This window comes from Canis lupus, chromosome 5 (genome assembly GCF_003254725.2).
Source record: "Canis lupus dingo isolate Sandy chromosome 5, ASM325472v2, whole genome shotgun sequence".
NCBI lineage: Eukaryota > Metazoa > Chordata > Mammalia > Carnivora > Canidae > Canis > Canis lupus.
The window spans coordinates 26,513,999-26,541,277 of NC_064247.1; the positions used below are offsets into that span (position 1 = coordinate 26,513,999).

The window sequence follows — 27,279 nt, forward strand, 5'->3', positions numbered from 1 at the left end:
GAGAATATGCTTAGGGAGCTCAGTGACTCCATCAAATATCACAACAGTAGTATGACAGGAGTCCCAGAAGAAGAGGAAAAGGAGCAGAAGGTTTATAATAAGGAATTAATAGCTCAAAAATTCCCTAATCTGGGGGAGGAAACAGGCATCCAGATCCAGGAGGCATGAAGAATTCCCATAAAAAGCAACAAAAGCAGGCCAACACCAAGACATATTGTAATTCAATTTGAAAACTATAGTGACAAAGAAAAAACCTTAAAAGCAACGAGACAAAAGAAGTCCCTAACCTAGAAGGGAAGACCCACAAAGCCAGCCTCATATCTCCCCACAGACACCTGGCAGGCCAGAAGGGAATGGCATGTGAAATTCAACGTGATGGGAAAAATCTGCAGCCAAGCCTATTCCACCCAGCGAGGGCATCATTCAGAACATAAGGAGAAAGTTTCCAAAAGAAATTAAGGGAGTTCATGACCACTACACCAGCCCTGCAAGAAATACTACAGGGGACTCTGAGTGGAAAGGAGAGACCAAAAGTAACAAAGACAAGAAAAGATGAGAGAAAATCTCCAGAAACAAAGACAAAACAAGTAACAAAATGGCAATAAAGACATATCTATCAATAATTACTTTGAATATTAATGGATTATACACTCCAATCCAAAGACACATGGTATCAGAATGGATAAAAAAATAAGACCCATCTATATTGTGCCTACAAAGGACTCATTTTAGACTTAAAGGCACCTGCAGATTGAAAGTGAGAGGATAGAGAACCATCATCATGTTAATAGACATCAAAAGAAAGTCAGACTGGCAAAATTTAGATCAGACAATCTAGATGTCTTTGTTCTTGTATTGTTTTGTCCTGCTTTGGTATCAGGGCAGTACTGGCTTCATGGAATGATTTTGAATGTGTTCTCCCTATTCAATTATTTGTAAGATTTTGATAAACATTGTCATTATTATTATTTTTTTTATGTTTCGTAGAATTCACCAATGAAACCAAGTGGTCTTGGGCCCTTCTGTGCTGGGGGATTTCCGATTCCTAATTCACCTTTCATTCTTGATGTTGATCTAAAAAGATTTCCTATTTCTGGGATTCACAGTTCATGATTAAATATGGTAATGAGGGGATCCCTGGGTGGCTCAGCAGTTTATTGCCTGCCTTCGGCCCAGGGCGTGATCCTGGAGTCCTGGGATCGAGTCCTGCATCGGACTCCCCTGCATGGAGCCTGCCTCTCCCTCTGTCTGTGTCTCTGCCTCTCTCTCTGTGTCTCTCATGAATGAATAAATAAAATCTTTAAAATAAATAAATAAATCATGGTAATGTGTGAATTTTTTAGGAACTGTTATCCAATTTATTAATATATATAATTGTTTATAGCAATCTGTTATCACACTATGTATTTCTGTGGTTACCTTTTGTATTGTTTTCTCTTCCATTTCTCATTTTGGCTTTTAGGCTTCTTTCTGATTTTTGGTAGTTACTGCCAGTTTTGTTTATTTTTTGGAAAAACTGGTCATTACTTTCAATAGTATGTTATTGTTTATTCTGGTCTTTATTTTATTTATATGACTTTCCTTTGTTATTTCCTCCCTCTACTAAATTTCAGCTAAGTTTCCTCTTTCTCTAGTTCCTTGTGGTGTAATGTTTATTTGAAAGTCTTTTTCTTAACACAAGCATTTATAGCATAAATTTCATTCTAACATCTGCTTTTGCTGCATCCCGGAGGTTTTGGAATATTGTTTTCTTTTGCTGTGAGACATATTTTGATTTGCCATTTGATTTCTTATTTAGTCCACTGCTTGTGCAGTAGTATGTTGTTAATATTTACATATTAAGTATTTAATATTAAAAAAGGAAGCTATGGTAACAATTCAGCTTAGAGATGACAGTGTCTCTGCCTTTCATCTATTTTTTGAGTTAGTAAGTATTCAAGTTACCAAACAAGCCATATACACAGAACAAACTAGGATTTTGGAAATAAGTCTAAACTCAAAAGTGCTGTTGCTAAATTGCAATGGTTCCAAGATTAATTTCCAAAGTCCTTATCCTTTACCTGGTTAACATAAATCATAAGGTGGGATTAAAACAAACAAAAAATTGGGGATTCATGGGTAGCGCAGCGGTTTGGTGTCTGCCTTTGGCCTAGGGAGCAATCCTGGAGACCCAGGATCAAATCCCACGTAGGGCTCCTGGTGCATGGAGCCTGCTTCTCTCTCTGCCTGTGTCTCTGCCTCTCTCTCTCTCTCTGTGTGACTATCATAAATAAATAAAAATTAAAAAAAACCCAAAAAACTAAATATGATATAAGTGAAAACCCATGTAGTTTTACTTCAATTACCACATGTATAAATATATATATTTACTATTTTATATATGCATATGTATATATGAACAGTAGACCCTCTATTAATATTAATATATGCATACATATAAAAAGTAAAAACTTCTAAATGCTTGGGATATAGTTTTGTTTTGTTTTTCCATAGGCATATCTATGCATAAAGGCAAACGAACAATTGGCATTTAGCATAATCCCTATTTTGATACTTTACATTAGAAGCTTTGATCAGGCCTATGATTCTAGGGTATCTTCAAGAGAGGGAAATAAACAAAGGCTTTAGTTCTATTTATTCAGTAACTGAAAGAGATATTTCATCATTATTGCAAAAGATATGAAAACTAAGACTTGGTTAGTTCAGGAACATAATATATCATCAGAAAGCATCTATGTCCATGAGATGGATTTATAATACTATTTCCATGGTATTTATATTCACATTCTTGCACAGATCCTGAAATCAACTTGACAAATGTTTACTGAGTTTATGAATACTTTTTAAGAGATATTTTTGTATTCTGCAAATTTAATTTATGTAGCAATGAAAGCATACATAGAACAAACAAACTTAAATACCTACTTTATGTAAGACAATCCTGTGAAGTAATCAATTTTCAATGAAGTTCTAAGTCAGGGGTTGGCAAGCTTCTGTAAAGGGTCAGGTGGTAAATATTTTAGGCTTTGCAGGCCACACAGTCTCTGTGGCAATCATCCAACTCTGCCACTGCAGGGTGAAAGCAGCCACAGAGGATACATAATGAGTGCGTGTGGCTGTGTTTACTTGCAATAAAAGGCTGTCCGCCAGATTTGGCCCACCAGCTGTACTTTGCTGACTCTTGTTCTACAAGTTAGGAATGAAAAGCTTCCAACCCATGATGATCTGTGGTAACTGGTAAATCCTATTTATTAGGATATGCCCAAAGGCAATATCTTCAGACTGGGTCCTGTCTACGTTCTTCAGCACCATCCATTTGACGCCGGTTTCCATGAAGCAGCTCACATCCTTATCAGTCATTTCTTTAGCAATATGCTTGTGCCAGCACTTCTTTCAACTCATTCCTGTTTGTCTCATTTACATTAACTATCAGCATCTTAACTCTTCCTATTGTTGTTGATACAGTTCTATTACTGTTATTTTATTTTAAATTATGCTTTTTGATTTAAACATCTGTGTACAGAATTACAGTGCTGATCAGTGCTATTCGATGTTGGATCAGAAAAATTTTGACTGTTCCATGATCTGTTCTACTCTGTGCCCTGTGTTAGTCTGTACTGCATTCAGCTGCATCACGGCCTTTTCCAACATGGGATGCTCTTTGAACCCACTTTTCAGGGTTGTGCAGTTTTTTTTGGGGGGTGGGTGGGGTTGTGCAGTTTTAATGGCCTTCTCCCTCCAAGGGCATACCTAGACTCTGCATAGACAGAGGGCTGATGGCATCACTGGTCACATACTCCTTGGGGCTGAACTCTTCGGTCTAGTAACACCTGGCCCAATGGATAGTATTGGCTTTGTTCTGACAATTGCATGTCTTTAATAGTCTCTAGGATCTAGTATGAAGAAACCTTTTTCTCATGTTTTTAGACAAAATAAAACAAAACAAACAAACAAAAAAAAGCAATAATTTGTAGTCCAGGTGCTACTAAGAAGACTGCTCCTTCAAGAACTATGAATTCCCTTTAAATCTTTTATCCCCTGTTCTTTAAAAAAAACCTGCCTTTCCCAACTACAGTAATGTGAAGACAATATACACTTAATATAGAAGGACATGACTCACTCTCAAACCTATTATTGCAGTTGAGCAGCCATTTTGACTGTTTAAAATATGCCAACCCCTTAATATACAACCTACAGTTCCTATCTAAACCAATATTTTTAAACTTAATGGGCATCTGGATGCTAATTGTATATACCACTTATTTTCTAATTATTCGAGTGAAAACAGATGGTGTAACATAGATAATATAAAATTTATAAAATGAAGTATTTGAAATGCTTCAACTAACACATTTCAGGTAAAACTTGTACACAGAATTTAATATAAATTAAGTTTAACATGAGACTACAGAAAAATAATCTCGTTAGAATATATCAGTGACAAAATGTTAGTTTTAATTTCTTACTCTATTTCTGAATTAGCCTTTTAAGGTTTGTTTGGGAGCATTTTAAGATATGTTACAAGTAGGGGTGCCTGAGTGGCTCAGTTGGGTAAGCATCTAACTCTTGATCTCAGCTCAGGTCTTCATCTCAAGGTCATGAATTCAAGCCTTCCCTTGGTCTCCACTCTGGGCATGGAGCCTACTTAAAAATATAAATATTTTACAAGTAGAAGAATCATACCTCTTAAATAACTTAAATATTTTTTTTCTAAAATTCACAAGAAAAGAACTAACAGATAGCCACTGAAGTGAGAGTATTGTGCACTCACCTAAAATACCCACGACATGGAATCTATTGGGGCAGAGTAAAGGTTGGAAAAAATGTAAACGACCCACAGAGCAATATCTCTCACAAAATTATTTTCCTTACTTTCCAAATTAAAGCTACAGGCTGTTATAAAGATGAGCGTTTATGCTGTTTTCCTGTATACAGGAAGAATATATATTCATTATGATCTTAATCAGGCACCTATCAAAACAGAATAAAACCCTTAAACTCTGGGAAACCGTAAGAGTGTAATCTCTTCTAGAATGGTAACTACTGTGTCTAGATACTAACATCTTCTGGTGTTATTTTATTTGTTCAGTAGATCTTAGCCTGTCTGCCATGGGCTAATTATTCTAGTTATGTTCCAATCTCTCTTAGGAGGTTTGGAAGGTAGTTTAAGTAAATACATGGTGGCACGAAGTCAACGTGTAACCCTAGTGAACTCGTGAAATTGCCGGCCTCTTCTTCCACCTCCCTTTAAATGCCTTGTGACAAAGGTTTGAATCAGATCATACTTCACAGCATCTGCAAGACTTCATGGACTCTTCACCCTCAAGCCTTGGATTGTGCTGCCTGCTGTACTGAGAGTGCTCTCTTCTCTCACTTTTTTGTTGTTGTTGTTGTTGTTTTTTGTGTTCCAACAAAATTTAATTTACAAAAGCAGGTAGTCCACTGGCTATAGTTCTCTGACCTCTATTCCAGGTTGTTTTGTTTTTCTTTTTTTTAAATAAATTTATTTTTTATTGGTGTTCAATTTACCAACATACAGAATAACACTCAGTGCTCATCCCGTCAAGTGCCCCCCTCAGTGCCCGTCACCCATTCACCCCCACCCTCCACCCTCCTCCCCTTCCACCACCGCTAGTTCATTTCCCAGAGTTAGGAGTCTTTATGTTCTGTCTCCCTTTCTGATATTTCCCACACATTTCTTCTCCCTTCCCTTATATTCCCTTTCACTATTATTTATATTCCCCAAATGAATGAGAACATATAATGTTTGTCCTTCTCCGATTGACTTACTTCACTCAGCATAATACCCTCCAGTTCCATCTCACTCTTATTTCTTCTAAGAAATCCTATTTCTTCACACTCTTTCTGTTAACCCCCAAAGAGTATTAGAATCTTCTGTCACTTTGAACTTGACATTTACCCATGTTCTACTTTTATTTTGTACTTCTATCCCTTGTCTATACCACACGATGGAACTTGGTCCTTAAATTTGTTTCAAAAACTGGTCCTGAGACAGTAATATCAAAAACTTCTCTTTAGGCCGATTTGTTTTTCTATTCTACAATCTATTAGCATGCAACATACAGGTAGAGCTATGATATAAAAAAATGCTCCGAGCAAACAAAAATATCTGTGGCACACACATATTTCCAAAAACAAACTAGTACAATACAGGGTGGAGATTTGACTAATGTAGTGATAGATCAGGTCATTCTAGTTGTTAACCTCTTAGAGACATAGAACATAATTGCCAGAAAAAGCATTAATTTGATTTTAAACAAAAATTTATCAAAGCAAATGTGGTTCATGTCCTATATACTTTATAATATTTCCCAAATGACTGTGAGTGAAGGCCATCTTGGGAAGCAGTGCTGGCTTACATGTCTGTAGTAACACTCCATTTTACTCATATAATTGGAGAACTGCTCCTAACACATTAGTGAATTTTCAACTTAAGCCTGGTTAACTCTATTAAACAACAGTACAATGTTTAAAAATTGTACTTAAAAAATATATCAATCTGTACACATATTGCAAACTACAGCCCACAGACCCAATCTGGCCAACCATCTGCCTTTGTATAGCTTGTAAGGTATGAATGGTTTTTACATTTCTAAATGTTTGGAAGGAGAGAGGGAAATAAAAATAGGATTTTGTGACACATGAAAATGATGTGAAATTCAAATTTCAGTGTCCATAAATAGAGTTTTAATAGAATTCAGACATGGTCCTTCCCTTATGTATTATCAATGGCTGTTTTTCACTACCACAGCAGAGTTGAGTGGTTGTGACAGACACCATATGGTCTGCAAAGCCTAAAGTATCTCCTACCTGGCTCTTTACAAAAAGAGTTTACTGACCCTGAGTAGAGATCATCCTCCCCCACAGTGAATGTAATATAAACTTTTCCTGGCATGTAGTAGAACACAGTGGCTAAAGGCAAGAGTTTGTTGACCAACAGAAGTAGTTGAGTCCTAGCTCTGTTACTCGTTGCCAGGTGACTCTGGGTAAATTAATTAAATTCTCTGAGTCTTAATTTTCTCAGGAATAAAATAGGATAATAATTCTACCTACCTTTTGGGTTTGGGGAAAATTAAATATGAAACACACATGGAAAATTACTCCATGTGTAATGACAATTATGCTCCCAAAAAGATATGCCAAAAATGTAAGGGTAGAGGAAAATTGAAAATAAAAAGATAGCAAAGGATATACTTGACAAATATGAGCCAGAAGAAAGCTTGGATAGCTATATTAATGTTGAAAAAATAGATCTCAAGACAGAAAGCATCGTTAAGGAGAGCAAGGTTTATTATGTAGTATAAATAGTTTCAGTTTATGAGGAAAACACTAAAAATTTTAAAGAATTTTATGTGGAAATGTATCACATATAAAGCAAAACTGGAGAAGTACTATAAGAAATTGATAGATCTATGACTAAAGTAGATTTCCATAATTTCCATCTCTCAATTAGGTCAAGCAATCAGAAATTTAGTAAAGACAGAGAAGATTCAAACAACAACATATAATGATTATTTAGAATGTTGCAGGGTCACCATTCCCCTAAAAGAAAAAGGAAGTAAATAGTCTTGCTAAGACTACATGAAATATTATTAAAATTGAACGTGTACTGGAACATGAAGAAAGTTCTAAAAAGTTTCAAAGAGTTGGTATCACAGAGAATACATTTCCTGCCAGAATTCATTAAGGTTTCTTGTATCAATGCATGTTATATATCTGAACAAATGTGACACAAGTATAAATGAAAAATCTGAATAGGCTTCTGAATCATGAAAAAAATTGAAGCATGTTTTAGAAAAGTTCTTCAGACCTCATGCTTGAATATTTTAAGTCATGTTTTATCAAACTTTTGAGAACAAGCTAATTTTACCATTATATAGAATCATTCAGAAAACAGGAAAAAATGTAATATTCTGTGGCATATTTACAGAAAGCCAACATAACCTTGTCACAAAATTGCATGCTTAATCACATGTAATTATGTGTGCAAAATGGCATGTACGGTAAAGGGAGGTGGTGTGGTTTTATTTCCCCTCCACACCTTCCAGTTGACTGGAGCTTTAGTAGCCACCATGGACCCTGAAGTGAAGCCAACTGTTGAGGATGATGTAGTAGCAATAGAAGTCTGACTGCAGGAAGATAATGAAGCTTTCACAGCAGGTATTTATAGTAGCTCCATGTTATGTGTACTTCATAATACACATATATTCATACTTATGTTATTTTCTTTTTGTTATAATTTGAAGCCTAAATTCTTCCTATTGATATACAACCCAAGATAGAAATCAGCTTCCAGCGACGCCTGAGTGGCTTAGCGACTCAGGGCACGATCCTGGGATCCAGGATCGAGTCTCTCATCAGGCTCCTTGCAGGCTCTTCTGCCTCTCTATCTCTCTGTGTCTCTCATGAATAGATTAAAAAAAAAAGAAGAAATCAGCTTCCATGGTATTTTCTTTATAAATATGACATCACATAGGTATCTTCTGAAATTTCTTTCCAAATACATAGTGAAGTCTTCCTGACAAGTATTTGGTAGTTAAAATGTACAATTTCTGTATCCTTGTGAAGATGCTAAGGCACAGAGGTGACATATGTGAGATAACCCTGGGAAGTACATGGAAGATGGATTTTTGAGGCTTCCTTTGAAGCCAAGGAAGAAAGCTGGTTGATGCGGGTGAATGAAGATTTTTCTGAGCAGAGGCTCCAGTACTATTCTCAAGTCTGCCTTCCACGCACTTACATGGAGGAGGGGTTGCTTCTGGCAAATTTCTATGAGGCACACATTTGGCAAAATTGATGAGTGATTGGCTATGACTGCGTGAGGGAGAAAAAGGAGTAAGGTCTCTTCCTTTTCTAGCATGTAAGGATAGAAATGTATGAAAAGGAGCAAGTTTAAGGGGGCAGGTGATAGATTCACTCTTGGGCATTGAGATTTTTAGATACAATGGGACACCCAATGGTCACTATGAAAATGATTCTTGTTCATGGGTGAGGACTGAGATCTATCTAAATACAGTGAAGATGAGACCCTAAGATTCTTTCATTCATATTTATTTAATGTGACTAAATGGCAGGTTTAGTCCTTGTTCAGGGAATCCCAGAGAACAAGACAAGTCCCTGCTATTACAGACCATAAGGAGTCTGGTGACAAAGGCACAGAATTAAACAAATAGAATACTATGTTTAATGCAGGAAACATATAGTGCAAGGGGGCACATGGAAGGGGTTTATCACTCGGGGGCAGATATGTGGAAAAAAACTTCTTGAAAGACATTATGCCCAGACCTGAAGAATGGGTTGTAAGAGTTAAAGCAGGAAACAGAGATGTGCACCAAATATTTGAGGTTGAGGGAATGGTAGGTGCAGAGCTGTCAAGGCAGGTGAAAGCATCCAGTGTGCTTAAAAATCTTGAAAAGGCCATTTTCACTGGAGTTTGGTGGTTCAGCAGAAGTGGAATACCTAACGAGCTGGGAGCGGTAATCAAGAGGTGGGTTGCAGAGCATCATTTAAGGAATTTGGACATTACATGAAGTATCATGCAAGTCATGAGATCATTCTAATCAGGAACATGCCATATGCAGCTTCGGATTCAAGTTAACAGAGGCAAGATGGCTGAGTACAGAACTGAGGGGGAATGCTAGCATTTTAAGAGAAGTTAGAGGAAGGGAAGTCTAGAAGGAAATGAACTACAAGAAATCACAAATTTATTCTTTTTTGTTTTGTTTCTCCATCAATTTAGCATTTACACTCAGACATGTTCCTGTATTAAAAAGGTGTATGTCTCCTAATATAAAATATTAAGCAAATATCTTTGATTTGTGATTCATTATATTAAAATGATAAATATCTATTGGAGTTTAAGAATAAATTGTGATGGTTTTAGTACATTAATAATGCTGTCAATAATGAGTAATATGACAGCTGGGTAATAGCTGTAACATATACAGTTTGCCATATGCCAGGAACTGTGTGAGCACTTCATACACAACTCAGTGATCTAGTAGGTCACAGACATCTAGCCATTTTAGGAAACCTCTGCAAGGTCAAACATGTCATCGGTGGTACAGCTGGGATCTGCTTCCCGGTCACTTTACATCGTGCTCCACTGTCCTCCACAGACAACATCTGGGTTACAGGATCAAAATAATCTGGAACTATCTCTGTTTGGACAGGTAAGAGATTGGCAGTGCTGCCATAGCCTCAACTATAACCTATTTACATCAGAGGACTGCTTTCCATTGTATGAAATAGTAACATTCTGCTTTCCATGGCCCTACTATCACGTGTTATTTCATATTAGTTTTTTTTTTAAGATTTTATTTATTCATGAGAGACACAGAGAGAGAGAGACAGAGGCAGAGGCACAGGCAGAGGGAGAAGCAGGCTCCATGCAGGGAGCCTGATGTGGGACTAGATCCCAGGTATCCCGGATCACGCCCTGGGGTGAAGGTGGCACTAAACCGCTGAGCCATCCGGGCTGCCCACTGTCACGTGTTATAATGTGGTTATGAACTATAACACACTATAACACACATCCCTTGAGTGAACCTTACATCTGGCAGAAGTTTTGCACTGCAAGGACTTTAACCTTGATTGTGCATGGTCATTACAGACATACTTGCTGCATTTTTTTATAATAGAAGGAACAGTTCTTAGAGACAATATACATTATCTTGAGGCAATGTATGTGTTCAGTCAGAGCTTGAAAAGAAAGATCTTCCTCCCAGAGCTACAGATAAGCAACTGTTTTAAAAAATAAAAAATAAATATAGCCCTTAGGCTATATTCCTTGGAGGCATCTGCTCAGTCATCCCTCTACATTACTGATGGCTGAGAGTTTACCACAGTCCGTAACCGGTAATGAGTGATGGAAGGTTAAGGCTCCCAGTTCCTTGGGATCATGTTGCCTATCCACACTAGGTTCTGAGGGCAGGAAGAGAAAGAGGTAATGTAATTTTTCAGGCTTCTCCAGAATTTTTTCATTGTAAGAAAACTGCATTTAATTCAAGGACCACCCCTATAGAAGAATTTTTTCATTTTGACTAGTCTATGACCTGGGACTTTAAAATATGGTATTATCAAAAACAAAATAAAATATGGTGTCATTAGTAAAATATGAATTACATGATTAGTTATTAGAGCACTAAAATTATTTGATACCAGTTGTCAAGGACTTCACTTGATTAATTCATTAGTCCATTTCATGTTTATAGCATACTTATCAGGGGTTAGCACACTATACACAAAAGGTAGAAGTGTAGTAAGATATAATAATTATTGGTGAAAGACCTCTTTCTGGGTGAAGAAAGATATGTAAATATATACACAATGCAATGTGAAAGTGATTATAAAAAGGATCTGTATAGGGTGTTCTTTAAAAGTTCTTTTCCTACATGAGTTCGAGGAAAGATTTAGACGTTTCACCTAGAGTACAATCTGTTATTCCCAACAAGCTCGTTGTTTAGACACACTGTGTTGTCTCATAGCATAGCCATTAGGCAAATGCAGCTATTTAAAATAACCAATTAAAATTTAACTTTAAAATTCAGATCCTCATATTCATAAGCCACATTTCAGGCACTTAATAGCCTTAAGTGTATCAACTCAAAAATCTGACCGAAGATTTGTTCCAAATTATTATCATTATTTTTTTAAGACTTTATTTATCTGTTCATGAGACAGAGAGAGAGAGAGGGAGAGAGTGAGAGGGGCAGAGACACAGGCAGAGGGAAAAGGAGGCTCCATGCAGGGAGCCCAATGCAGGACTCGATCCCAGGACTCCAGGATCACGCCCTGGGACTAAGGCAGGCACCAAACCACTAAGCCACCCAGCGATCCCCAGTTTGTTCCAAATTATAATTGTAAAAACATCAAGCTATGTATCAAAGGCAAGCTCCGGGCTGTCATGTGAATCTTAGGTCCTGTTTCCTAATGAAGCCATAACAAATGAGTTAACATACTTATATCCTTAACACCCATCAAAGTGCCTGATACAGACAGACTGAATGATACATTTTTATGGAATGATAAATGGATAAATTAAATGAATAAATGAATGAACACTTCTGTTTTCTTCTTTGAGAGGCAGTCAAGAGAAAAGCAGCAGGGAGTCACCTGACAGGGGGGTTGCTAATGCTATTTATTCTCTTTCTCTTTCTGCCCACCATTTCCAGGGAAGGAACAGACAATTTGGAATATAAAATATAAAGAAACCTTAAAGATAGGATGAAGGGGCCTTAAAGAATGCAGTTCAACTTTCCTCCTTTTCTGTCTGTGTCTATTTCTGTCTTGCTCACAGATGTGGACAAAGATACAGGTAGGTCCACACAGCTCTGCATAGCAGAGCAGGACTGGATCTCACACCACAGGGAATAAAGAATCATTCCCTTCTATGGGCTGTGAGTCAACATGAAGACAGAGTGAAGCTCTGGCATTTTATGAGATCATTATTTCACTTCAGGGGTTGAGATTTCAGAAGTCACTGAGTGGATCAATGAAATAACAGATTCCAAAGTAATGATTTCTGATGCACCAGAAAGCGATGTTCCACTCAAGTTTGTGGAGAAATTCAGGATCATATTGAGGCAGTTAGTTTTAACATGAAAAATGTTTGCATAAACAGCTTATGATATCAGAGGATCAGAGAAAAGTGATCCTCTGATATACCAAAATATACTAAACCATCTTATTTCTTTATACTTGGTTTTGTATATTTTAAAAAATCCTTATGCTCAATGTTGATATGTGCTCCTTTCCTCTGCATGTTGTGAAAATATGGATGACTCTTAGCCAACTACATTTATGACAGAAATTAATCATGGTCACAGTTGACATTCATTCCTCCACTGGTGATAGTGATACATAATCTTAAGTCCAGTGTCTAAGAGGAAATAAATTGGTCTTGTGATCCTAAACTTTTAAGATGAGCACAACAGTTTTAAAGGGAGAAGAAACTATTACTGTCTTTTGTGGGTACTTAACTAAGACCAAGAAGACTGGGAAGCAGCATCATGCCACGGTAGGGTGAACCATCTTGACACTGCCACAGACTCCCATACACCGGGTCAGGCAGCCACAGTGATGAACAGGACAGCACAAGGAGTAGGCTCAACATTGTAATAACATTATACGGTGACACTTTTCGTGGTGAGCACTGAGTAATGCACAGAATTGTTGAATCAGTATGTCTTATAATATAACATTTTATATCAAACACACTTTAATAACAAAATATAAGTAGCCAACTTCTGGATGCTATTTTTTCATTCACACAATTACTATTCAATTCTGAAGATGGGTTGGGTGACTATAACAGAAAGCATGCAGAGGACTAGCTGTTCATCCTGCAGCAACTATTGGAGAGAACTAAGAAATTCCAGAGAGTGACTTGCCTCAACTGGTTAAAAACATGACAGTTACAGGGCACCTGGGTAGCTCAGTCAGTTAAGCATCCAACTCTTTATTTCCACTCAGGTCATGATCTCAGGGTCATGAGATTCAGCCCCAAGTCAAGGTCTCTCTCAGTGGGGAGTCTGCTTGAGATTCTCTCTCTCCCTCTCCCTCTCTTCCTCTGCCCCTTCTCCTGCTCATGCACTCTCTAAATAAATAAATAAATAAATAAATAAATAAATAAATAAATACATATTTTTAAAAAATTAAAACGAAACAAAACAGGACAGTTACATTCCAGGGAGACAATAAGGAAAAGAGCAGGCTTTGTGCTGCAAGCCAATAAGTAAGTTAAAGATGACAAGATGCCATTATTAGAAGAAACCGTGCCTGTACTATGAAAAGTTTAAGTCTCTGGAGGCAGAAATTTAACCAGGAAAAGAAAATATACTTTTAATAACAAAGTACGTGTGTTTACACTAGACAGATCCCTGGAAAGAGGTGATGGGAGGTGGCTCAGGGTTCGAGCACCTGATGTGCCATACAAGAGTGAGGATCCTGGAAAGTACCAACTAGCACAGAAGCAAAGCATCACTTTTAATCCCTGTTTTGTGGGGAGGCTAACACATGAATGCCTATAAAGTTCTTCCTGCCAGAGACTGATTTACTCAGAAGAAAGTAAGAGATAGGTCCCACTGATATTTCTGTGAGGTCAAGATGCCATAAAATAAGGATCTTCTGCCCAAAGTGGTGAACAGAGCTATGTCATAAGGAGCCATCTCATCCAGATTCCAGTATATGTTTCTTAACATTATGATTCAATTTTTTTAACACATTAGGTTAATTTTATTGAAGTATAATTTTTTTTTTGCATTTGACATTCATATTTTACAACTGATGAATCTACACTGGCACATCATTATCACCTAACGTGCATGGCTTACACTGGGCTTCACCCTTGGTTCTGGACATTCCATGTATTTGAGCAAATGTGTAACAATATGCTACCATTACAGGATCACAGTGAATAGATTCACTGCCTGAAATATCCTCTGTGCTTCATCTATTCATTCCTCCTTCCCCTTAACCTCTAGCAAACACTGATCTTTTTACTATCGCCATAGTTTTGCCTTTTCCAGAACGTCATAGATTTGGAATCATACAACATGCAGCCTTTTCAGATTGGCTTCTTTCATTTAGTAGGAGAGTGTACTTAAGGTCCCTCCAGGTTTTTTTTAATGCATTGATAGCTCATTTCTTTTTAGCTCTGAACAATATTCCACTGTCTAGATGAACCACAGTTTATCTATCCATGCATCTATTGAAGGGCATTTTGGTTGCTTCCCAGTTTTGGCAATTATGAATAAAGCTGCTTTAAACATCTGTGTGCAAGTATTTTGTGTGGACATAAGTTTTCAACTCTGGTGGGTAAATACAAATGAGTGTGATAGTTGGATCATATGTATTTAGTTTTGTAAGAAATGGCCAAACTGTCTTCTGAAGTGGCTGTACCATTTTGTGTTCCCACCAATAAGTGAGAGTGCCAGTTGCTCCACATCCTCACCAGCATTTGGTGTTGTCAGTGATGTGGATTTTGGTCATTCTGACAGGTGTGGAGTGATATCTCACTGTCGTTTTAGGTTGCATTATGATTCAATTTTAAGTGTCCTCTTGCTTTAAAAATTTTTCCAGAAGTTAGAAATGAACTGAATGATCATTTCTCTAATCTATATTCTCTAGAATGTTTTGGATTATTAGCTATTGGAAAATGTTATCATGAGATATGGGTAGGTTCTTGTATTTCCAAATGAGAATGATTGCATGCTGCAACCATGTAAAAATACACTGATATTAAAAATTATCTGCATATGTTACAGAAAGGGAAATTTACCAAGATTGCCAATATAAGCAATGTACTAGGACCACGACTGGTGTGACATCTTATATGACATATAATCTGTGAGTATAGGAAATTATGCATTGCACTTTTGAAGGTAATCATATCTTCAAAAGATTTATTTTGCTTGTTTACTGTGTTGTGTTTATTATTTTACCATTTTACAGATAGAATTCTATTCAAGGATATTCTTAAAATGTTGTCAGCTTCAACTTGTATTCCAACTTATCAGAAATCATACTATTTAAGGAAAAAAAGATTGAAAACAAAATTCCACAGGGGGTTTCCTGCTTTTATTTTGGAATATAATATGTTACTATGATTTCAGTCACTAAATTAAAAAAAAAAACTTCTTAAGCTATATCTCACATTGGAAAGTCAAAGTATCTCAAACATGTATAGAAATGAATGGATTATCAATAATCTAACATTATTCACCTTATTTTTCCATTGCATGGGTTGCACAGTATCACTTATAAATCTTCACAGCCTGATACGTAAAGATAAAGTGAACAGCTGCCAACAAGCAGAAGCCTTAGCACCTAAACCTGTACCACATTGGCAATATGCTTCAAGTACTCAAAGTTTTACATTTCGAAGTCAATGGCATAGTTCAACCTGCTACTTTTTCTTTCTTTCTTTCTTTTAATAAAATAGAAGTTGTATAGATGTAGACATAAAAATCAACCTGCTACTTTTTAAAAAAAATTTTTTTTTTTAGATTTTTATTTATTTATGATAGTCACAGAGAGAGAAAGAGAGAGAGGCAGAGACATAGGCAGAGGGAGAAGCAGGCTCCATGCACCGGGAGCCCGATGTGGGATTCGATCCCGGGTCTCCAGGATCGCGCCCTGGGCCAAAGGCAGGCGCCAAACCGCTGCGCCACCCAGGGATCCCCCAACCTGCTACTTTTTAAAGATGTTCCAAGACATTAAATCATCTGCACTTGAGGTAAAGACGTATTTACTTCCCCATTGTTCCTGAAACATCTTCATGGAAATTTTCATAGAATTCTTTGGTTTGGGCTAAGTAACAGAGAGCATGGTTTGCCCATGAACAACCTTGTGCATTTGAGGCTTGTTTAATTGGAAAATTTCCTCCAAAGTCCAGATAAAATTACTAATGATAAACAATGACTATTTTCTGATTGTAGTCACATTAGGGCTCAAAGTATTACCGTAAATCACAGAAGTGATGCAAGGCCATTTCGAGCTGAAAAATCAGAGTTTTACTCATGAGGCTATGAAGCTGTGACTTACCCCTGTCCGTGTCGTACAGGAAGACAAAGCAGTTCCATTCATAGTGATCCAGCAGGCTCAGGAGCGCTCCCCGCAAAGAAGGCCTGAGCTGCAGCACAAACTGGCTCTCCCCCTCTGTGGGGAAGCTCGGTGTGATGAGCGAGATGTGTAAGGCGCTGCAAAACGAGGTCAAGGTGTGCACCGACCTCTTATCGTAGAGTCCGAAAATGGCAAAAACTCCTCTAGAATACTGGGAACAGACTGGAAAAAAAGAAAAAAACACACACAAATGATGAGCACACTCTGAAACTGTTGACTTGCACATCTACAGTCCATGAACCTAAGAACACACAAACAAACAGACCTCAGAATCCTTAGAACAGCAGGAATGTAACATAAGGAAAGAGTAAAAGTGAAGTTTATGATTAAGTGTGCAATCAATTAGTGCCTTCTTAGGTGTATGCTGCAGGCCCTGCACTGAGGAAGGCAACAAGGAGCTCGGCTTCCTTTCTCAGGAAGCCAGTTTGGAGTCCTGGTGCAAGATGGGGCGCAGCAAGACCCGCAGTCCCCTCTCCCCCTTGGTGCACACCTACCTGCAGAGCATCGCCTCCCTCCAAGGGATAGCCCTGCGCACAGCGTCCTGGGGGCCACAGAGGTTAGGAGGGGAGGACCACCGAGGGCAGGATGGGAGGGTGGGGAGGGACCACAGGTGGAAGGGGGGGGGTCGGGAGGGCAGGAGGGCAGAGGGGAGGGAGAGGAGGCCGTAGCACCAGAAGCCCAGCGCCCCACGGTGACGGCAGCGGGTGTGAGCGGGGGACCCGGAGCAGATTCGTGGAGCCCCGGACACGGGAAGGCGGGAAGGCGTCGGCCCTGAACCCTGCCAAGCAGCGGGGGAGCTGCTGGAGGCCCTCCAGGCCCGGGGCTGGCGGGCGCCACTGTTTACGCTGCACCCGCCTGGCGAGCGCCTGGTGCTGACGGGAACACAGTTTCGGGCGCCACGGCCGGCCTGCTGCCTCCTCCAGCCCTGGCTCTAGCCCCAGATGCCCTCGGGCACAGACAGAAAAAACAACCCACAGTGCAAAATAGCAAGAAGAATACAAACGATCCAGCCCAGGAGCTGCACTGAGCAGCCGGGAAGCTGCTGGAGCTCAGTCAGAGGCCCCGGCCTAAGCGGGTCTCAGGGGACCCACCACGGTGACCCCCACGGGGCAACCCCAGCCCTGGGGACAAGATGAAACAGGCCTGAGTCCCAGACACCGGCCAGTGCATCTCCTGCTCCACCTGCCTCACTGGGGCAGGCCCTGCACGGAGCCCCCCCCAGGGACACCCCACTCACCCACTTCAGCTTCTGCCGCCTCCCCCCGACCAGCGCCGCGGGGCCCACCTTCCCTGCAGCCCTCCCTCCGCGGCCACCCCATGCATGGTGGCCCTGGGACCTCCAGCCCAGGGCAGCCACCAGGCACACAGCGTCTGCACAGGGGAGGACTATCCAGAGGGTAACTCCCTCAACATTAGCAAAGGTTCGCCTGATTCCCTGGAACACACACAAAGGTAGAGCACAATGAGAAGACAGAGGACTATACTCCAAATAACAGAACAAGAGGAAACCCCATAAAAAGCACTAAAGGAAAAGAAGATAAACAATCTACCTGAATTTGCTACTTTGTGGGGCTTTTTGTTTTTGGGTTTTGTTTTTTGCACTGCCAATTTTAGTTTTTTCTCACAATCTTACAATTCTCTTGAATTACGTTTGAAAACAACTTAAGCTGTCTGGAAAATCACTATTGGGGTGCCCTCAAGGCTGAGTGGAATTGTGCCCAGCTGTGCAGCTTCTAGATGGGCTATACAGCTAAAGCAGCAATTTCCAAATCCAACAGAACCAAGTCCTCCCGCATTAAGAGGACCTACAGGAAACAGGTACACAGCCTCCCCTTGTCTTTCTTTCATGTGCTCCCAGTTGTTGCAAGGACAATGAGGCAAATACATAAAGAGGGGAAAAAAAAAACTCTTGTTGAGATTCTTGCATAGCTTCATTTTGATCCCTCTTTCTGCATCACTGAATCCTAGTGGGAACTTGGGTGATTTTTTTCTAGGGATACAAACTTGAATTAAAAATACTCATTTTTCTATTCATGCAGTAAAGCACCACTGTTTGAACTCCAAATTCTTATACTTTACAACATATGGTTAAAGGTCCCATTTCTCCTTGGTTTATATAGCTAGTTTAAGAAGTCTTTCACTCTACAAGATGTTGATGTTTGTTGATTTGGTTACTACTTTTAATTGCTAAGTTCATTAAGAAGCCTAGAATATTGGATAATCTAGAGGTATTTATCTTAGGAGTAGTTCGTTGTGATACAAAAAAATTGGATTTTGCTTTGAAGCAGTAATAGGCTCTTGGAAAAAAATTAATTATCATAATAACATTTATGTCCATATTCTACAATATCTGACTTTTAGGCAATTATGAGGCATAATTAAATAAGATAAATTAATAAAACCTGGCAGTGTTTCTTCTGGTCTTGTTTATTATGCCTCTGAAATTGGGATAGGGTTTGACCAATGTAATTATAGCAGAAGATACCAATTAACAGAAAATGGATGTTATTGGTCTTTTGTAAACTATATGCTCTAAGAGATATTGTATATGTCTGGAAAAAGTAATGCCTAACCACGGTACCAGTATCTATAGTCAAGTGAACAAGACTAGGATAGAATGGACTTTAAAATATAGGGGAAAGATTGCAAATTTAGCAAACCAGTTCAAATCTTAGTGCTTTTCCTTGTTAGCCAGGTGACCTTGGCTAAGTTATTTACCCTTGCTTGTTTCAACTATGAATATATAATTTGCCAAGGATTAAACAAGATAATATATATAAAACTAGGATCCTATATAGAGAAAAATTCGTTAAGTGGTAGATTTTATAAAGAAATTCCACAAAGGAAGAACATCCAATTTTAATTCTGTGCTCCATCCAGCAGGAACTACAATTTGATTACTTGAGTAGACTGGCCAGCCTGGGAGGTTTGGTCTGACAGCGTGACTGGCTGCAATTTTCTTGAAAGTACAAGAAACACCATGATGTGACATGTGGGTATCTGGGGTTTCAACTCAATTGATTTCTATAATTTAAGAGACCTTATCTGATAAATCAAGTTGCTGGCTCCGATGCTAACCTGGTGAATATTCCACCAAGGCTCTGGACATATTCATGTAAGTGTTCATACCTTTAGCATATAACAGGAGTCACTTGGCTCCTTTGTAAAGTTTTCATACTGTCTTGTTCTCTCGATTTTCATGCAGGTTGAGGGCGCACTCTCAATCTTTACTCACTAAATAATCTGGTTCAAATAATTGTTATTTTAGTTTATTGAAAAAAGTTGAAGAGCTTCAGAACTCAAATCTATCATATGGGCTTTCAGTTTGGTGCTAAAATTACACACAGATTTTAATGGTTTTCCAAGAAAACATAAGCAAATGGGGTGCCTTGGTGGTACTGTCGGTTGGCTGTCTGACTCTTGGTTTTGGCTCAGGTTGTGGTCTTGGGGTCCTGGGATAGAGCCCTGTATCTGGCTCTGCACTCAGCAAGGAGTCTGCTGGTTTTGTTTTTGTTTTTTTTTTCTCTCTCTCTCTCTCTATCTCCTTCTGCCCCTGTCCCCAGTGTGAGCACCTGTGCTCTCTCTCTCTCTCTCTCTTCTGTCTCTCTAAAATAAATAAATCTTAAAAAAAAGAAAGTGTAAGCAAGTCATGTACTTTAAGATATCCATGCATATAATGAACATTTGCATAATGTTTTCTGTTATGACCTTTTTAAGTTTGACTGTTGTCAAGTTTTGGTTTCCAAACTCCTTTTCTAGGAAAGAGGAACCCACAAGTTCTCCAGCAGGACTTGATTAGCTTCACAGGAGATCCTTTGATGAGACAGTAAAGGATGGCACCCCCTTCCCCCAAAATCCCAACAACACATCTGATTTCATCTATTTCAAACACTGAGCTACTGCCAACATAAATTTTATGTGCATATAGTATTACATGACTAAAAAAAGACCAAAAACAACAAATATACTTTGTACAAGGTTCCTCATTGGTTTCTTTCTTTCCTACTATGTTGTTTGCAGTGTAATCATTATGATTTTCCACTATTCTGCTTCATGCTATACTAATTTATTCTATTATATATTAATTTATTCTATTTGTTCCTCAACAAACTTAGTATTTTCTGGTATTTTTAAAAAGATTTTATTTATTTATTCATGACAGAGAGAGAGAGAGAGAGAGAGAGAGAGAGACAGGCAGAGGGAGAAGTAGGCTCGTGCAGGGAGCCCGACTTGGAACTTGATCCCAGGTCTCCAGGATCACACCCTGGCCTAAGGCGGCGCTAAACCACTGGGCTACTGGAGCTGCCCTATTTTCTGGTATTTAATCACCTTCTGTCTGCTTTCTTTCATTTGCATCATCATAAATACTTATCTAACCACTCTTTTCCACAGCCATTTGTTATTCTCCTAATAAACTTACTTGGAAACTATAGTAAGTCTTAGACTAATAACTTTGCTTTTAGCTGTATTTTGTCATTCACATTTTAGTTTCCTTAGTTTTCCTAAAAATGGAAAAGTTTTAGTAGCATTCATTTGAAATTATCTTGGGGTCTCTTTAATCTAGAATTATATGCTTGGCAGGTGAGGGTTATTGGGTTTCCTATGTATGTGGATAGATTGTCAGTCAAATGTTCAATGCTATTTTCTTGATGTGATACCCTACATAGTATTCTATTTGGTCCAACAGATTCAAATTTTAAAATATACTTATTTCTATATTTAGTACTATATCTAGCTTTGCAAACACTCAAATCAAAATTCACTTGGTTATATCTTATGACATCTATTGTTGCTTAGAATACAGATAATTATTCAAACAATGGTCTTAAACTATATAAATGCACACATAAACTAATGAAAGTAAAATAAGCTGAGTATCAATGTGTTCAGAAATGCATACATAAAAAGGAAGCAAACTGAATTTTAATGTAATGCTTAGTCACTAAATAGATGTGATGATATTAGATGGATACATATTTTGGGATACAAACACTAATCAGGATAAGACTTCCAATAAAATAATCCAATCATAGTTTTAAGCACATATTCTATATTCTGCTTCACTAATGAGATCACTTAGATCATGTTATTATGTAAATAAACACGTAATATAAACACATCGTAATAATCCATTTATCTTTTACCTGATGGTGTCAATTAATGTGATCTTTTCATCAGGTAGTCACCTCGTTCCAATCCAGATGCCACATTCCAGATGTCAAGCCAAGTCAAATTGTCATATCATTTGTGATGATTTATAGCCCTCTATTGCATGTAAATCAAATGATGTGGTCTTAGCTCAGTGTGTCTCAAGTTGTGGGACACAAATCCAAGTGGTATGCTGAATTTTGCATTGCCATCGCTACATGGGTGGCAAGAGCACAGGTCACGCTCCATCTGCTGCTCTTCCTTTCTCACACCTCTGCAATTCTCCTCTGCTCTATAGGACTTCCATAAACAAGCCCAGCTGTCCTTCATTTTCTAAAACAGAACCTTCTAGACATAGCTTCTCATCCTCCTACCTTTCTCTAGCCACTTGTGTTGATAAAGTTTTCTCTGTATTTCCTAGCTACCAGAGCCACTCTCCTCAGTTGTGCAGATGACCAACTACATCCTAAAACCAACATCCTTAATCCCCCACCTTACTGGACTTCTCTGTCGTGTTTGGAACATATCTGCTGGGCTGCAAATCCAACTGCCCCCTATTACTACCATGCCATTTCAGTACTTCTGTTAACAATCCAGCCTTGTGGGGGCATCTGGCCAGCTCAGTCATGGAGTGTGAGACTCTTAACCTCAGGTCATGAGTCCAAACCCCATGTTGGGGTTTAAAAAAAAATCTAGCCTTGTAGATATGTGAATTTGCATGATTAAGCTATCCAATTTTCAACATAAACAGCACTGTTTCCTGGTTTGGGTAAACTGTAAAACAGTGTGAAATGTGTTTGTTGGCATTTAATCCACCTACAGCTACATTAGAAAGAATATACTGCAAAAAAAGGTATATTTAATACTACCACTCACTGTTTCATTAAACAAATGCTTATATACTACCTAATTTATTCCAGTCATTTTGTTACGCATTTCTAACAAAATAAATTAACATGGTGTTTGCCACTGAGAAGAGGTTCACACTCTAAGTGGCCAGACAGATATGAATTGATACTTCAAGATGGTGACTGCAGTAAGTGATAGGTAGAGGTTATTAGGAAGCATAGAGGAGTACTTAGCTCACCCCGTACACCATAGGGTAGGTGGACTGAAGGAAATGGTACTTGTTTATGGAGGTGAGGTTTGAAGAACAGTGATTAAAGATACAGACACCAACAAGTAGATTGACTATATTTCTATTTCTAATTAAAGTTCATATGTAAACTACTTGGGAGACAAACAATATCTAGAAATGTTAGGGGAGCAAATACGTGCCAGTCACCTGAATATAAACATGGTGATGGGAAGATATAATCATCATATGGCATTTGGTTATTAGGTACTTAAAACTGTCACCAAACACCAAAACTCTATGGACTGTGCAAATAGTCCAGGACTATCTACAGAGATCCTGTCATTGGACATATCAACTTCACTTAAAAAAATTTTTTTTAAAGATTTTATTTATTTACTTGAGAGAGACAATAAGAGAGCTTGTGAGCTGGAAGAGGGGCAAAGAGAGAGACAAGCAGATTCCTTGCTCAGCAGGAAGCCCAACATTCTATGATCTGAGCCAAAGACAGATACTCAACCAACTGAGCCACCCAGGTGCCCCTGGACATACCAATTTCTAAAAGATAATCGTAGAATATGAGTAATAATAACTTCTCAAGAATACATTTTTAGGTTCATGATTCCAGCAACAACTGGATTAGAGACCAATAAAATTGGCCCTCATTAATGATATTATGCTAAATTTGTCTTCAAGGAAATGCGACTACAGGGATCCCTGGGTGGCGCAGCAGTTTAGCGCCTGCCTTTGGCCCAGGGCGCGATCCTGAAGACCCGGGATCGAATCCCACGTCGGGCTCCCGGTGCACAGAGCCTGCTTCTCCCTCTGCCTATGTCTCTGCCTCTCTCTCTCTGTGTGACTATCATAAATAAATAAAAATTGGAAAAAAAAAAAAAAAGGAAATGTGACTACAGAGTATCAAGTGAGATATCTATCTCTATTGTCCATTTATCTGAGTGAGAGACAGAGACACGGAGAGAGGATAGGAGAAATGTGAGCATGTTACTAGTTGAGAGAATGGATCCATCAGAGAGGAAGAGAGAGGATACAGAAGAAAAAGAGGTACCAATTAAAGATGGCCCCAGAAAGAATGCATAGGGTTAAAGGCACATATACTGTTGGTCTTGAATGAGATATGCAGGTGTGTGGAGGGTACTTCATTCCATAGAGTTCATAGATCAAAAGATAAGCTAAGATGTGTGTAGGTGGATAGTTACCTCCTCACACTGACGTAAGAGGCAAGGTTGCAGCAGTGAGATTTGATAAAACTGTCTGAAAGTGGCACAAGTTACAAATAATTGCTGAGGGTAGGAAAGGAAGTTAAGAACACATAAAATACTTATAAACTGCATGATGATAAGTAACCCTTCCTATTTTAGCCACAACAGTATCCAACCTAACACAGGAAACACAGCACCTGGCCCAAGGTAAGTGCCTGGTGAAACCTTACTGAATGAATGACAAAACAAAATGAAATATTAAATGAATATTGACCGAACACAAGATAATAAAATATGAATTACAGGTGGCAACAATTTAGAAATTCATGATTTCCTGCAGGCACAGCATGAGGATGGTAACCAATGGGAATAATGAGAACTTCACAACTTTCTTCTTTGAAACAAAATCTTGTCTTGACTTACCCAAGAGCACACTTTCCTGGATTTCCTCTTATTTGAATGCTTGTCTTCAGTTTTCTGGCTTGCATCTCCCTGTCTGACCAATCTTTAAATAATGAAAGAGCACTTTTTCTACACTCTTTCTTTAGATAATGTAATCTATTTCTATGACTTCAAATATCATTCATGTGCCAGTAATTCCCTGATTAATATCTTCAGTTTTGTTCTATGAGTTCAGACTCAAGCATCGATACTTGACATCTCGCTTTTTTTGGCTTTTTGGCACCCAAGATCCTGCTAGGCCAAAACAAGACTTTATGTTTCTTCCAGAATCTTGTCTCTGTTTTCTCCCATCCCAATAGAAAGCATGACCATCTATGAAAATACTCTTGATTCTTTCTTTCCTTCTATTCCCACATTGAAATCATGAGCATATCTCAATAGTTTTCTCTCCAAAATATCTAAAATATATCAAAATCCACTGACTACTCTGTATCCCCATTATGCCATTACTGTCCTACTAGAAAAGTCTCCAAACTATACTTCCTGTTCCCAGTCTCCTTCTTCCCTATTTCCCACTCAGCAGAGAGTGCGGTAAGATGGCACCTAATCTCTTCTTAAAGTTCCAGTGGCTTTTTATCCTATTTAACTAATATCCACATGGCCTAAAAAGCTCTAATGGCTTTGTCTTTACTAAACTCATTGACCATTGCCCCCTTGCCCACTATATGAAGCCAGACTCCCCCTCTTTATGTTGAGGTTCAGAGGCCCTTGGAGGAGTTGACATTTTCACTGGGACAGAAATAGTGAGGAGGGCAGCCAAGGGAGAGTCAAGCCAGTGGGAGCATTAGTGCCAAGGCCCTAACATGGATGAGAAGGCATATTTATGTAACATAAATGAGGTTCCCACAGCTCCAGTCACTCTCTACTCCATGACCTTGTTTTACCTTGTACTTAGCCCTTACCACTATTGGAAATAATATTTACTTATTTCATTGCTTATTTATCTTTATTCTCCAGGATGACATGGGTTCTGCCGGAGAAGAGAATGTGCCTGCCTTTCCACTGATGTAACTTCAGGCTCTGGAACCAGCACATGGAAAGTGAGCTATGAATGTTGGCTGAATGAATGAAAACATGGTTTCTGGTCAAGGAAATAAGGAGAGAAGAAAGACTAGGACAGTGTGGAACAACTGGCCAGAAGCCACAAAAATCTACTTTCTTGTTGCTGAGTGTCATGACCCTCGCAGTTAAATGTCCCTCGCCCGGCTTTGGACTGGATCTGCTAGTCATTTGTCTTTAACTAGGGCTTAATTACTGAAACCTGCCAGCTATCATGACATAGAAATTTCATGATTCTTTATAAGGAAAACCATTATAGCCTTAGCTATGTATTAATTTTTTAAAACAATTTAACATTCAGGTAATGAGACAATGCTTTTACCATTGACAAAAACATCTATATATTATGCTTTTACCAGAGTGATGTTACATTATCACTTCTATACATTTAATTTGACTTAGCTGGAATATAGTGAGATGAGGAGTCCCTCCAGCATGGCAGAGCCTGAGCTGTGGGTGAAATGCTATGAATTCCAGGCATGCAGCCGCTCCCCAGCCTCCACCATTCAGTGGCCTAATCCTCGACTGTCCCGGTATTGTTGTCACCCTGTATTTACCTAATTTCAACCTATTATTTCTTAGAATCCTGTCATTTATCTTTCTTTGAAAAGAAATCTTGTCACCCATCTGGATTTTTAAAATAACCTCTCTTAAAACACCAGCGGTCTATTGGAAAACTTTACAAAGTCAGGACATGCTAGTTAAGCATCATCCCTCTTTCTCTGATTATCTGATATTAAAATGATGAGCTCCTCATATTTGGATTTGAAAAGGCTCAATCAGATGGTGGATAGAGCATGCTGGGCCCAGAATTCATTAATTTATGCCCTTAAGGCATTATCATAGATTATTAATATGTAAAAGCTAATTTTCTTAGACTTGTAAGCAGTGGTTAGCTAGAGTACATAGTTACTGAAGCTAATCTCTATAAATGACAAGTTGAAATGCAAATAACACAAAAATATTTCACTTTAATTGTATCGCAGTCAAGTACTTCCACTTTCTCAGATGTCTTCTCTGAAGATGCTTCTGGACAATGCCATCAAAGATCACAATGAGATATAATCACTTGCACAGCTCTCACATGCTCTCCTTCAGCTTTATGACATCTCAGTGAGAAAGCATATTTCAATTCTAAATTAAACTAATTGAGAGCTCAGTAAAAATATACAGGCTTGTTTGCACATTTTTTTCCAGAGTCAGGCCATCATAATGGAAACACATGGCTCATTTTGCTTCCAAGGCCTATAAAGGAATAGGCAGAAGGCTATTTGCAACACTCAGCAGAAGAAGCAAGACTTCTTTCTGTGTAAAAATGGCTGCCCTGGCAGTAATTCGGGTGCTGTAGAAAATCATATGATTCTTTTATACTAATATATAATCATAAAGACTCTAACAATTACATCTTTAGAAGGAAAGAAGGTGAGAGGAGAGGAACAAACCAGTTCTAAAGAGCACATAAATCCTAACAGGTGTGTTTGGTTGTCACTTGCCAACTTCCAGCCATAAAGCAGATGACCAGGGGCCAAGGCACCCAGTGATATACTGTTCAGCATTCAAGGATTTGGAACATATTTTCACCTTTAAGTGGCTCCTTAATGGAAAGGTTCGATTCATCATCTATATTTTATACTATATAACCGAGAGGCATTATTGCAGTAGAGTTTTTTT

At 38.6% G+C, this 27,279-nt stretch overlaps 1 protein-coding gene across 12 annotated transcripts in view; it reads right to left on the reverse strand.

Moving 5' to 3' along the window:
- Nucleotides 1-27,279, reverse strand: part of GRIA4 (glutamate ionotropic receptor AMPA type subunit 4) — a 372,420-nt gene that overhangs the window by 215,008 nt on the left and 130,133 nt on the right. For all 12 annotated transcript variants that reach the window (XM_035717050.2, XM_049110033.1, XM_049110032.1 and 9 more), the window contains one exon: nucleotides 16,567-16,806. In XM_035717050.2, coding sequence (XP_035572943.1) covers nucleotides 16,567-16,806 — 240 coding nt within the window. The remainder of the gene's footprint in view (nucleotides 1-16,566; nucleotides 16,807-27,279) is intronic.